Source organism: Balaenoptera physalus, assembly GCF_965194825.1.
Source record: "Balaenoptera physalus genome assembly, chromosome: 11".
Taxonomy (NCBI): Eukaryota; Metazoa; Chordata; class Mammalia; order Artiodactyla; family Balaenopteridae; genus Balaenoptera; species Balaenoptera physalus.
Genome location: NC_138896.1, coordinates 71,443,462 through 71,458,199, shown reverse-complemented (window position 1 = coordinate 71,458,199; position 14,738 = coordinate 71,443,462). Strand labels below are relative to the sequence as shown.

The 14,738-nt window shown below is 40.8% G+C and overlaps 1 protein-coding gene across 3 annotated transcripts in view; it reads left to right on the top strand.

The window, feature by feature from the left end:
* PRKAR2A (protein kinase cAMP-dependent type II regulatory subunit alpha) overlaps positions 1-12,432 on the top strand; it is an 81,087-nt gene extending 68,655 nt beyond the window's left edge. For all 3 annotated transcript variants that reach the window (XM_082413591.1, XM_082413592.1, XM_082413593.1), the window contains 5 exons: positions 203-304; positions 478-552; positions 4,957-5,022; positions 7,678-7,819; positions 8,308-12,432. In XM_082413591.1, coding sequence (XP_082269717.1) covers positions 203-304; positions 478-552; positions 4,957-5,022; positions 7,678-7,819; positions 8,308-8,441 — 519 coding nt within the window. In that variant the 3' untranslated portion in view covers positions 8,442-12,432. The remainder of the gene's footprint in view (positions 1-202; positions 305-477; positions 553-4,956; positions 5,023-7,677; positions 7,820-8,307) is intronic.
* Positions 12,433-14,738: the final 2,306 nt, after the last annotated feature.

Genomic DNA, 14,738 nt, shown 5'->3' with positions numbered 1-14,738 from the left:
AGGTGACAACATGTGAGACATCTGTCTGGCTCAGGCTACAGGTCTTTTTCTCATAGCGATGACTGAGATTGAAATATCATTAAACACTCAGTTGACCCAGTACCTTCCAGAGACCTCTAATGTTTGCTGTGGCATAGTTAATTAAACCATAGATGCTCCCTTATACAGGCATTTACCAGAATTTTCATATCCTTTCTTATAGGACCGTGTGACGTTTAGAAGAATCATAGTGAAAAATAATGCAAAAAAGAGGAAGATGTTTGAATCATTTATTGAATCTGTGCTGCTTCTTAAATCACTAGAGGTAAAGCCTATTTTAATAAGAGTCTGTTTATGGGGATTTAAGCAAAGCTGTTAAAACGATTCTCGTTAGGTTTCTTAAATCATACTATTCTAGCCCATTTCAATGTTGTATAGATACTATTTGTGACTTTTAATTAAGATGTTTCCTTACAATTTGTATGTTCATTGTTCCAGGTGTCAGAACGAATGAAGATTGTGGATGTAATAGGAGAAAAGGTCTATAAGGATGGAGAGCGCATAATCACTCAGGTGAGTGGGGGCCTTGCCCAGCTCCTTTCCCAGAAGCCACCTCCTGAAGGACTAGTGCATCATTTGTCCTCTCACTTTGGGGATCTCATGTTGCATGGTATGCAGGCACACTTCCTGCAGAGTGTTCTAAAGCCCATTGATGTTCAGCTCACTGACTTATGCACATCTCTTGCCTCCATTCACCTTCCTTGGCTTCCGGTGTTTGTTCTTTTGGATGTCATTTTCTTTTAACCCTGAGTAAGCTTCCTGCATCACTGTTTAAAACCTGGAGAAGGTCGAAAGGTTGTGTACCTTCTCTCTATGTTTGGCACAAAGTCCCTTTTAGCTAATCTAACACAAACCAGTCTTCAGTGACTGACCAGATTTGTAAGGTATCTTTAGTGTTTCCTTTGTCCCTTTTCGTCATGTTATTTTTGGGTACTGTAAGGATCATCACAGTGGACTGGAACATGATGATGAGTGCTCTGTAATAATTTTCCTAGTCTACCTATGTTTCCATTTTTAATTATATGTAAAGAGTATTAGAGACTTTTCAGGGTCTAAAACTTCTCTGCCAGTGGTTCTGGCAAGAGCACTGGGAAGGGGAATTCCCTGGTGGTCCAGTGGTTAGGACTCCGTGCTTCCACTGCAGGGGGCATGGGTTCGATCCCTGGTTGGGGAACTAAGATCCCACAAGCTGCACGGCGCAGCCAAAAAAAAAATTTTTAATTAAAAAAAAAAAGAGCCACTGGGAAGATGTCTGGTTGGTCTGGGTTGGGGAATGTGTCCATACCTGAACCCAGAGCTGGGGCTAGAAGGAAGACTCAGATTGGTCAAGCCTAAATCCCAGACCACCCTTGGGCCCTGGAGGTGGAGTTGGCCCACCAGTACCACAGAGATTAATCAGGCTTATCATAAAAGGAGAGAGAGATGCTCCCCGAGAAAAAGACTAACAAAAAAAATGATGTCTACTCCAAGTGGCATCTCTAAATGCCTTCGTTTTCTAGATAGCCCCACTGTTAATAATTCTTTTAATTAGAAATTGGTTTGATTCAGTAAATATTTATTAAGATAGACAAGTAGGACCAGATATAAGTGCTATAATGAGAGGAAAAAGAATGGCACTGAGGACTTCCCTGGTGGCGCAGTGGTTAAGAATCCACCTGCCAATTCAGGGGACACCGGTTCGAGCCCTGGTCCGGGAAGATCCCACATGACGCAGAGCAGCTAAGCCCATGTGCCACAACTACTGAACCTGTGCTCTAGAGCCCACGAGCCACAACTACTGAAGCCTGTGTGCCTATAGCCCATGCACCGCAACAAACAGTAGCCCCAGCTCGCCGCAACTAGAGAAAGCCCGTGTGCAGCAACGAAGACCCAATGCAGCCATAAATAAATAAATAAATTTATTTTTTTAAAAAAAAGAGTGGCAGTGAGAATATAGAACAGGATGTATTCTATATGGTTTCATGAAGGAAATGCCCTTTGAGCTAAGCTTAAAGAACAAGTGCAGTTCCAGCAGTTGAGGTCAGGGAAGGATCTTTCAGGGCAAGAGAACAATGTGAGCAAAGGCCTGTGGGTGTAAGCTGTGTTCCAGGGCAGGTATACTAGTATGGTAAGAATGTAGAGCTGAGTTGCAGGAATGGGACATGTTGACTGGCCACATTTGCTTCTGAAGCTGTGGTGCTTTAATTTACTCCCAAAGGACCTCTACTTAATCCTGAAAAGCCCCAGGCCTTCAGGAGGTATGTCAAGAGGTATGAAAAACCACAGTGTTTTCTGGGATGTCTGTGTTCTTGAAGATAGGAGTGCTAGGTGGTGGTGCAGAATGGACACAAATTAAGATGATACCCACCTTATTATAGACCCCTTTCCGCAGTGTCTCTAGACCAAGGCTTCTCTAACTGAGGTCCCAGGACTACCAGCATTAGCATCATACAGGAATGTTAGAAATTCAAGTGCCTGGGCCCCACCCCAGACCTACTGCAGAAACTATGCTTAATGTTGTTTTGTTTGTTTGGTCAACTTTGTTACCCTATATTTTATATACAGTAAAATTACCAAGTTTAAGTATACAATTTGAGAGTTTTATAACCCATCCCTATAATCATAGTGTATAGCATTTCTGTCATCCCAAAAAGCTCCCTTGTTTGTATTTTAAGTAAATCCCCTCACCCACTCCCTTGCTCCTGGAAACCACTGACCTGCTTTCTATCGCTCTAAAAATTCCTTTTCTAGAATTTCATATAAATGAAACCATATAATGTGTAGTTTTTTGTGTCTGACTTCTTTCTCTTAGCATAATGTTTTTGAGATTTATCCATGTTGCTGTATGTATCAGAGGATCATTCCTTTTTATTGCTGAGTAGTATTTCATTATACAGATGTACCATAATTCATCTTTCCACTCACCAGTTGAGAGACATTTGGGGTCTTTCCAGTTTTTGGCAATTATGAATAAAGCTGCAATAAGTATTTGAATACAAGTCTTTGTATAGACATATGTTTTTATGGAATTGCTGAGTCATATGGTAAACATAGGTTTAACAAATTGCCAAAATGTTTTTTAAAATGTCTGTACCATTCTGCATTCCCCCAGCAGTGTTCAAGAGTTCCAGTTGCTCTGTATCCTCATCAGCACTTAGTATCAAGTCTTTAGTGTTAGCTATCCTAGTATGAAGTGTTATCTCATTTTGGTTTTATTTTGCATTTACCTAATGTCTAATGATGGTGAGCATCTTTTCCTGTGATTGCTTGCCATCCATATATTTTCTTTGGTGAAGTACATCTTTTGCCCTATTTAAAATTGGTCATTTGTCTTCTTAATATATTGAGTTGTTAGAATTCTTTTTTTAAATTTATTTATTTATTTATTTTTGGCGGTGTTGGGTCTTCGTTTCTGTGCGAGAGCTTTCTCCAGTTGCGGAGAGTAGGGGCCACTCTTCATCGCGGTGCGCGGGCCTCTCACTGTCGCGGCCTCTCCCGTTGCGGAGCACAGGCTCCAGACGCGCAAGCTCAGTAGTTGTGGCTCACGGGCTTAGTTGCTCCGCGGCATGTGGGATCTTCCCAGACCAGGGCTCGAACCCATGTCCCCTGCATTAGCAGGCAGATTCTTAACCACTGCGCCACCAGGGAAGCCCTAGAATTCTTTATGTACTCTGAGAACAAATCCTTTATCAGGCAAATGATTTGCAAATATTTCTCCCAAAATGTGGCTGTGGCCATGACTTGTCTCTTCATTTTATTAATAATACCTTTTAAAAAGCAGAAGTCTTTAATTTTGACAAGTCCAGTTTGTCATTTTTTTCTCTTGTAATTCACTCTTTTTGTGCCCTATTAAAAAAAAATGTTTGCACAGTTAGTAAGATTTTCTCCTATTTTACTTCTAGGCAAGCACTGTTCAATAGAAATATTATGTGAGCCACATACAATTTAAAATACTTTAGTAGCCAAATTAAAAAAAAATGAAACAGGTGAGCTTAATTTTAATAATATATTTTTAGCCTAATATATCTAAAATATTACATTTCAACATCTAAGTGATATAAAAATTTAATAATGAGATATTTTACATTTGGGGGATATTCAGTCTTTAAAATTCAATGTGTATTTTACACTTACAGCACCTATAAATCTATACAAGCCATAGTTCAGGTGCCCAGTAGGCCCATGTGACTAGTGGCTACTGTACTGAGCCGTGCAGTTCTAGTTTCATAGTTTTAGATCTTACGTTTAGATCTATGATCCATTTTGAATTAATTACATGGTATAAGGTTAGGGTTTTTCATATGGATGTCCAATTGTTTCAGCACCATTTGTTGAAGAGATTTTCCTATCCCATTGCCTTGACACTTGCATTGAAAACCAATTGGCCATATATGTTTGGGTCTATTTCTGGTCTCTTTTTGTTCCATTGATCTACATCTGTCTCTCAGTTAATAATACTGCACTGTCTTGATTACAGTAGCCTTACATAGTAAATCTTAAAATCAGATAGTTTAAGCCCTCCAAAGTTTGTGTTCTTTTTTTTTTTTTTAATAAATTTATTTTAGTTATTTATTTTTGGCTGCATTGGGTCTTCATTGCTGCGCACGAGCTTTCTCTAGTTGCGGCGAGCGGGGGATCTACTCTTCGTTGTGGTGCGCGGGCTGATGCTCTATGCAGTTACCAGCCGGGGCATATTCATGGAGACAAATGTGAATACTCCATGTTAGGAAGTGAGAGATGTTTGTCAGTCATGGTTGGACTAACATCCCTGGCAATCAGGATCCTCTCGTTTTGTTCTGAATTTGTTAACCATTGACTGGTTTGTAGGTTTGGAAAATAAATACCAATTCAAGCTCAGGCAATGTGAAAATGATCTATTTCTGTGTCCCTCTTTAATACATATATATGGCTCTGACCTGACCTCATCTCCCTTTTCAGGGTGAAAAGGCTGATAGCTTTTACATCATAGAGTCCGGTGAAGTGAGCATCTTGATTAAAAGCAAGGTGAGTTTATGTGTGATGGTGTGAGTTATGCCAGGGGAGATCCAGATGCCAGGTATATGCACAGAAAGTAACTGTTTGCTTTAATAATGTGAAGTGTGTTTAGTGTATCAAAACCATCATTATGTGAGATATGTGACTGACAGTGACCAATGTTTAAGCCCATTCATTGATAAATATTTAGTATATTTTTTCTTGTTCCTATTGCCTTTACCTCTGTTACATAATTAATGATATGAGAAATATTGGTCTACAAATCAATAAGAAAAAGGATAAGCACCCTAACAGAAAATGGGGCAATTATATAATAAAAAATACATGTGAGTGTTGAATATGAAAAAGCTTCCTTTTTAGAGCACTAGGAAGGGAGGTCTCTAGGACAATTATTATTATGGCCATTTGATGGATAGGGAGACCTAGAAAACACAGTGACCTATAGGTGGGAAGAGTGATTCTTACCATAAATCCATCATTATCAGATTTCCTGTTTCAATTTTTTTAAGAATAAAGAATTTGTTAAAATACTGAGTTACATATAATACTAAATCAACCTAGTGTAAAACCTTTTATGGAATATTTTTTGTAAAAGTTAAGTATGGAGAAAGAAAGAAAAATATGATTACTGCCTATAAGATGGCTTGATTCCTAATTAAAAATATATTTTTTTACTTATAGTTTTTAGACTACTGATATATGTTTGTACATTTCTCATATTTAGTGACACCTGCTGATCACAGCATAGTGTTGGGTTTGTAGGTCTAGCAGCACTGTGGCACTGGGTTGGGAAAGGGGGAGTTTGTCAGAAATTCAGTCTTGGGCTCTGCCCCAGACCTACTGAATCAGAATCTGCATTGTATCAAAACCCCCAGGGGGCTGGTGTTCACAGTACAGTGTGATAAGTGCTACTCTAGAGAAGGGACTAGGTAGACATGAACACGTCTGCAGTCCCAGAGAATACAACAGAAATTGGAAAGAGAGCATTGGCTCGGAAGGGGCAGATCAACTTCAGAGTAGACAGGTCAGGGCAGAAGTGTGAAAGGAGGAAAAGTCACACCATGTAAGCCAGTGTGGTACTTTTGTTTATTTTTCTAAATTAACCTTCAGGGACTTCCCTGGTGGTGCAGTGGTTAAGAATCCTCTTGCCAGTGCAGGGGACATGGGTTCGATCCCTGGTCCGGGAAGATCCCACATGCCACAGAGCAACTAAGCCCGTGTGCCACAACTACTGAGCCCGCGCTCTAGAGCCTGCACACCACAACTACTGGGCCCACGCTCTGCAGCTCCTGAAGCCTGTGCACCTAGAGACCGTGCTCTGCAAGACAAGCCACCGCAATGAGAAACCGCGCACCACAGCAAAGAGTAGCCCCCGCTCACTGCAACTAGAGAAAGCCCGCGCACAGCAACGAAGACCCAGCGCGGCCAAATAAATAAATAAATTAATAATAATAATAATAAATTAACCTTTAAAAAAGTTATTTATCTGCCTGTAACATAAAGTCGTTCTTAAAGATTTAGACTAATTCTTATTAATGTTTAAGTATTTTTTTTACTTAAATTATTGCTTAGCTTAGCAGACGGATTTGTTTTAAAAAAAAGAAGAAACTCTAGGGGCTTCCCTGCTTCCCTGGTGGCGCAGTGGTTAAGAATCTGCCTGCCAATTCAAGGGATACCGGTTCGAGCCCTGGTCTGGGAAGATCCCACATGCCGCAGAGCGACTAGGCCCGTGAGCCACGACTACTGAGCCTGCGCTTCTGGAGCCTGTGCTCCGCAATGGGAGAGGCCCGCGCACCGCGATGAAGAGTGGCCCCCGCGATGAAGAGTGGCCCCCGCTCTCCGGAACTGGAGAAAGCCCTCGCACAGAAACGAAGACCCAACACACCCAAAAATAAATTAATTAATTAATTAAAAAAAAAAAAACTCTAGATAGTAAATAAAATATAGTACCTTATTTTCAGTAATTTGAAAAGCACAAAATATAACCTGCTTGATTTCTTAAACCACCATATTTCAAGATTGAACATTACTTTTAAAAATATTTAGTTACTTAACTCTTCTAAACAAATATGGTAGGGGGACCACTAACTTAAGATGCAGATAGTACCTAAAAATAAAATTTGTCAACGTAAAGTATTGTCCGAGAAAAGCATGGCCTCAAGTCAAAAAGAAGTAGCCCTGAATTGTGACTGTTAACCTATGCGAAGCATTGACGTTATTTAGGAAGAATTAGCAAAAGACCTTGTCTTCTACCCTGTGTCTCAGAAGTCAGCATCTACCAAATGGATCGCATTCATATATGTATAATATATAAATATAAAATATATAAAAATATGCATTATTATATGTTAATATATAGTATATTAACATAATATTATATACTATTTTATATACTATATTAATATATCATATTAATATATACTATAATAATATTATACATATATATATATACACCTTACCTCTTGGTAAAAGCCAACTCATTTGGTTAAACCAGGCCACTGAGATTAGCCCATGCAGTTTACATGGTACAGTTAGAGTCTCTGCAACATGAATTTCTAAGTAATTGTGTTAAGTGTACTGAAAAGGGAATGTAAGTGTGTGCAACTGGACGTGCCTAGTTGTGATTCTGGAATCAGCCCCAGTCATATTCTCTACCTGCTCTAGACTAAAGCAAACAAGGATGGCGGGAACCAGGAGGTCGAGATTGCCCGCTGCCATAAGGGGCAGTACTTTGGAGAGCTTGCACTGGTCACCAACAAACCCAGAGCTGCTTCGGCTTATGCAGTGGGAGATGTGAAATGCTTAGGTAAGAAAAATTCTATATGCATTAGTGGTTTTTTTTTTTCTAACTTGCAGTATTTTTTTCCCATCAGCAAGCCTTGACTTACTCTGTCAGCTCTCACTCACATCTAGGCTTGAACAGTTTGTGTGAGCAACCAGAAATGGGTGCATGTGTTCCATTAGCAAACATTTTTGAGCACTGACAATAGCCTATGAACAGGCATATAGACCTCCTGGCTGTGTGGAAAGAGCAGTGATGGAGACAGGTGTCCAGGGCTGTGTGGGAACAGAGGGAATGAGTGCTGCTGCGCTCTGCAAAGTCTCAAACTTAGATGATATAGTCCTGCTGTGTTCACATAGAAACATCCCTTCTTTTTCCAAGTGTCCAGTATCCAATAGTCCAGTTCCTACAACGTGAATGGATATGTTTAAGAAAAGGTTTGCATGAGGGAAATGACTGAATTATTGGTGTAGAGAACTTATTCTCTCCCTCACCTCTTTTTAACAATGCAGTTATGGATGTACAAGCATTTGAGAGGCTTCTGGGGCCCTGCATGGACATCATGAAGAGGAACATCTCACACTACGAGGAACAGCTGGTGAAGATGTTCGGCTCCAGCATGGATCTGATAGATCCTGGGCAGTAGGTGTGCCACACCCCAGAGCCTTCTCAGTGTGACCCCAAAACCTTCTGGTCAGCCACAGAACACAAACAGAAAATGTGACAGAACTGTTCCTGCTGTTGCCGCCACCACTGCCATTGCTATGGCTGTGGGCGTTTAGAAAACTTGGAAGTCAGCACTAAAGGATGGGTAGAGGTTCAACCCACACCTCCACTTTGCTTCTGAAAGCCCATTATTAGACCACTTGTAATGATTACTCCAACCCAGTTTTCACATCTTTGGTTCAAAATGGCATGTCTCTCCAACAAGTTAAGTGCCTGATACAAAGTCCAAAGTGTAAACATCTTCCTTTCCTCTCTTGCTGCTACTGTTGCTTTTGGAAGTTACCACAGGTTGGCACAAACCTGTTGTATTACTGTAGACACCCTCCCCCAACCTTTTATAGCCTTCCGTTTCCTCATTTGTCCTTTGAGAAAGTCCACAACTGTAGCCTTTGGTTTTACCATCAAAAATGGTGGCACATGTGATGGAGGTCTGTGGTCCTGTGGCATTGTACTGTCTGCTGACAGTGACACACATGACAGCTGTCCCCAAACTCTCAGTGATGCTTAGGGAAAGGGCCTGCCCAGGGCCCAGCAGGTCAGCACCCCAAAGCACACTGATCAGACGTCGGAACCCACGTTAGAGCAGAAAATTTGAGTTTAGCACATTTTACAGGTAGCAGAGAGCCAGGGAAGGTTTTCTGGGTTGGGGGCGGGGGTGTTTTATTTTGTTTTAGTAGATTTTGTTTTGTTTAATCTCTGTGCAGTTTGCATGAGTGAATTGCTGTCCATTTATAAGGAGCTGGGGTCTGGGAGTGCCATGACTGTATCTGATCTAAATACTTTCCTGGGCAACTCCTGCCCATCTCTTATTACCAGTTGCTCTTACTGACTGATGGCAGTGTGCTGGCGAAGAGAGACCTTTCCCTCTACACCAGAGTTGTTATGTAGCTTTGCTTGTTGAACCATCAATTTTTAAACTCTTTAAAGAAGAAGCAGCTATTTTTTTGAAAAAAAAAAAAAACAAAACTCTCTATTTAGAGAATTCCCCTGGACATGTTCATATATATCAGTTTGTCAGCTGACTCAGGCATTCATCTTAAAGATCAGCTCTTTTTGTTAGCTTTTTTAAATCAGCATCATTTACAATTTCATAGAATTACTGCAAAGACCTTTCTAATTAAGATGTTGGGATAGTTAGGGTTCCAGTTGTTAATCTCAGAGGAAAGTAATTTAGCTTGTATTTTAAAACTTTTTAAACCTTTTGATTATATCAGGTAGAATTCTAATGAATTATTGTAATTAACTAGATATATTTCAGAATGAAATTTTTTTTCTTCAGAATAACCTAGAATCAGATGCTACAAAAGATCCTAAGAGCAGTATGAAATTTACCTAAAGATAAATTTGGATGTCATAGCCAAGTTTATATTAAATCAAGAGGCTCTCTCCAATATGAATTTTTTTAACTTGTATATCTCAATAAATCCCTAAGTGATTACATGCTGGGGCTTGAGTCATTCCTGTTGTAGACAGTGATGGAGACCATATGGTCACCTTCCATTGTCCTCCTAAGCCAGGCTGTCTGCTTTTGCCGTGAACAGTATGGTCAAGAGATTTTCAGAGTGGTGACCCATCACAACCTTGGTCAATTCTCCCTTTTTCTTGTGCTCCATGAAGTGAAAGCAGAAACTCTTTCAGACTGCCCTAGGTAGCCTGCCTTGCAGCTCTCAGAATTGTGAAACATTTTAACTAATACTCCAAAACAGGCAGCTAGCACTGGGAAAGCCTGTGTGGTTTTTCCCATGGTTTTCTGAGGTTCTTATTTTCTATGGTGTTGCTTTATTATCAAATATAAATTAAGAAAGCAGATATTGCACTTTAGCAGACAAGAACCATACCTGTTTCTTACACAGGTAACAGGTACATTCAACTTCAGGAGTGACACAGAGGTGTAGCCCCAGACTGTGTAAGGACTCTGTTTAAACACTGAGCGGGGGAACTTCCCTGGCGGTCCAGTGGATAAGACTCCCCGCTCCCAGTACAGGGGACCCGGGTTCAATCCCTGGTCAGGGAACTAGATCCCACATGCATGCCACAACTAAGAGTTTGCATTCTGCAACTAAGGAGCTGGCGAGCCACAACTAAGGAGCCTGCCTGCCTCAACTAAGACCCAGCGCAACCAAATAAAATAAATAAATATTTTAAAAACAAAAATAAAAATAAATAAATAAACAAACAGAGTGGATGCTCCCTTACACCCCGCATGCCAGCATTAGTTAGGGCCAGCTGTGAACTCCGAGCCAGTCACTCGCGCAGGCTGCTAGGGATGGGACTTCTCACCTTGCCCTCTTTCACATCCCAGTTCAATCTTCCCCTTCATAGAAGCCTCTTTGACACCCCGAACTTACTGATGCTTTCTGTTTTACAAAGTAGAATTCATCAGGTTTAAGTCTTCCTGCTCTAACTGCGGGTTGACGTATGGGTCATCAGTCCAGACCCTCGCTGCATATAGGGCCCCTTGAGGGTCTGACTTGAGGAAGGGAGACTTTACAGGGACCAGTGTGAGTGAAAAGGACACAGCCATTACCAAGGTGCCAGGAGTCTGACAGTGTTGCAATTCTCTTTACAGCATGAGGAATCGAAGGTGGCAGACCAAGTTCAGCTCAGGACTCTGGTGTCCACATTGTGCTGGGCAAGCCCTGCACTGAGAGTTGAGCCTCACAGGGAGGAGCATGTGTTGGGAAGAGGTCTTTTTGGTAATTGTTTTATACTGTTCTCTTCTATGATGGGTTCGAGCTTCATGATCTCTTTTCTGGCTTTGCTATTGATTTTGCATGGTGGAGAATATACCTGAGAGCCTTGAGGTTCAACCTGCAGTATTATTCTTCCTGCTGGCCCCAGTTTATCACACCCCCTTTCTTCTTTTGGTTGTATTCTCTGAAGGAAGGGTTCATCTGCTCTGTCCTCTTAGTCCATAGTCCTTATATATAAGTATGTTATGTATAATTGCAGTAGATTCTCAGAAATCAGGGTGGAGCTTTTTCTTTGAACAGTTTAATGAGCGAATTCAGCAGCAAAGTGTCAAGAAATTATTCTCCAGCCAGGAGAGGTCATGTTCATCCTCTTATTGCCCAGATTCTCTAGTCACAACGGTACAGTAGTCAGTGAGAGGTGCCACTGGCACCCAACAGCCCCTGGACACACAGCATTTCCATGTCCTGTCACAGTGTACAAACAATTCTCTCATTTAGGAAAATTGAATGAGCATTTTTGCACAGAGAAAAAGGAAAAAGACCCATGAATGTCATCTTCTATATTTTGTTTTCAGTTGGCTAATGTTGAATTTTTTGTTCTTGACATGCACTTGTAAACCAGTCTTGCCAAGATACAAGTTGTTTTGGTTTTTCACTACAATTACCTCTTGTTCCTCCTGTCCTGACTGCTGACGTTCCTCAATGATTCTAATGTCTATTTTATGGGAAGCAGCCTTCCCATGGGTTTCCTTTTACACACTGCAGGGCTATCTTTATACTTCTAAAAAAAGGAGAAAACTGTCACTAAACTCATGGGGGATTTGCAGAAAACCATTTAGCCCACCTTGAGCAAAAGGTAGTTTCCTCATTGTTTTCCTAAGCTCACTGTAATAAAAGAAATCTAATTCAGCATTATTGTGCTACCTCAAAGGTAAAAATGTTTTAAGGTGTTTTTGGTCCTGAGTTCTACACATAGTGTTTGAAATGTCTTTCAGTTGGAATTATTTTTAAATCATTGGGGAGAATCTTATTTTAACCTGTTTTACACTTGTATTTTAATCTCAGAAGAATAAGTGATTAGAAGGTGATCAATTCTTGCTCTGTAGTATTGAACATATTAAATCATTGTTTGCCATAAACAAGGTTGGGTTTTTTAAAAGGAAACTCTAGGGCTCAGCTTTGCTCTTGGTTAATAAAGGCTGACAAATCATATCTGAATTTTTGGTGCAGCCTTGTGTTGTGTGTTTGTCCTCATTTCAGGGTTCTAGGCTGTCACAGCATTCATCTAGCAGGTACATTATTGAGATTGGGGTGTGAGCTCTTAAAAATTAGAGAGGAGGCCTGGACATGTATATTAGGGTTCTCCAGAGAAACAGAACCAATAGCGTGTATGTGTGAGGTGTGTGTGTGTATATATAAAGAGATTTATGGGAATTCCCTGGCAGTCCAGTGGTTAGGACTTGGCGCTTTCACTGCCATGTCCGCAGGTTCAATCCCTGGTCAGGGAACTAAGATCCCACAAGCCGCACAGCACAGCCAAAAAAAAAAAAAAAAGAGAGAGAGAGAGATTTACTATAACAAATTGGCTCACACAGTTATGTAAGTCCCAAGATATGAAGGGCGAGTTGGCAAGCTGTAGACCTAGGAAAGCTGATGGTTTAATTCCAGTCTGAGTCTGAAGACCTGAGAACCAGGAGAGCCAATAGCATATTTCCCACCCAAAGGCTGGCAGGCTTAAGACCCAGGAAGAGGTAATGTCCCAGTTTGAAGGCAGTCAGGCAGGATAATTCTCTCTTACTTGGGAGAGTCAGGCTTTTTGTTCTATTCAGACCTTCAACTGATTGGATGAGGCCCGCCCACATTAGGGAGGGCAATCTGCTTTACTCAGTCCACTGATTTAAATGTTACTCTCATCCAAAACCACCTTTTCAGAAACTCTCAGAACAATGTTTGACCAAATATCTGGGCACCCCACGGCCCGTAAGTTGACACATAAAATTAACCATGACAGCATGGTATTTGAATTGTTTGGGGATGGTGTACAAGGGCATCCAGTATATCCCTTGCTGGGGAAGATACACTCACCATTGAAGCCCAGCAGAAAACATCTCCTGTCTGACAATTATTTACTTCTCTGTAACATGGCTATAACCAGAACTAGCAATGACTCTGCGATAGCCCGCTGTATTTATAGTATGTTTCCCAGTGACCAAAGGAAGCTCATTCTATAACAAAATCATGTTCCACTTTGATCTTGCCTTCACCTGGCAGTACAAAAGGGCCAAGTAATAAGTGAATATAAAAAATACCCACGTGGGGCCCAAGAAACTGCTAGTTGAACCCTCAAAGCCAAATTGACCTTGTTTCAAGGCTTTAAAAATTAAATAGTTTGGCCTTTGTGGTTTTGGTGGTGGTATTGCTATGAACAATTAGGAAGTGCCAGGACTATGACAAGATCATATGGTCCACAGTCTCAGCCTTGAAGAGTAAATATCATAGGAGGACTTTGCTTTCTATGTATGTTCTAACAGGAAGCTAGAAATCTGTGCCATCAAAATTACCTGAATATTGGGACTTCACTGGCTGTCCAGTGGTTAAGACTCTGCGCTTCCACTGCAGGGGGTATGGGTTCCATCCCTGGTTGGAGAACTAAGATCTTGCATGCCACATGGTGCGGCCAAAAGTTAAAAAAAAAAAAAAATTTACCTGAATATATCCTTAGCAATCTTAGTGCATCAATTTTATAGCAACAGAATTAAAACAGTATTACTTATAATGTGATTAAGGAAATTGGGGTTGTTTCACAAGACATTCATGTTAAATATGAATTTTGCTTCCTTTACCCATCCTCTCTACAGACAAATGCCTTATCCCAGATGATGGCCAGTGAGTGATACATACTGTTACCTGATTGGGGAAATGCAGAGTGTCAACCAGGAACATATTAAATAATCAGTTGTGAATTCAGATGAGATGAGTATTATCTAAGTTCTGAATTAGAATGTCAGAAATTAGGTCTGACTCAGCTCATTTGTTCATTGAACAAAATCTTGATTACCTGCTGTGGCCATTCCTGACACTGTTTAAATCCCAGGAATTATCAAGAGTAATGACGCTGGTGTCCGAAGGGCATTCCTGGACCTTTCCTCCAGTGCTATGGAGCTTATCCTCATGTTTCTGGGCTCACATAGACAGCAGCCCCAGTCTCCTATTTCAAGGATGATCATGCTTCCAGTGCCTGTTGTTGCCCTTGGTCATGCTGCTTTTCTCTATATGACTCCCATTGCCTCTTCTTAAAGTGAGTAGTTTGGACACACAAGCATGCAATGTTCCTCACTGCTTTAGCTTGCATCACATAATTATGGTTACAGAAGCACCTAGGAAGCTGTCAAAAGAGAAAGACTAGATTTAAGATTTTAAGGAAAGCTCCCTCCAGGTAAGGACATCTCAGAAATTGTCATCTTCATGCTAGTCATCCTAAATATCAAGATTAAGTTTGGCTGGATATGCCTTTCTGGCCTAGG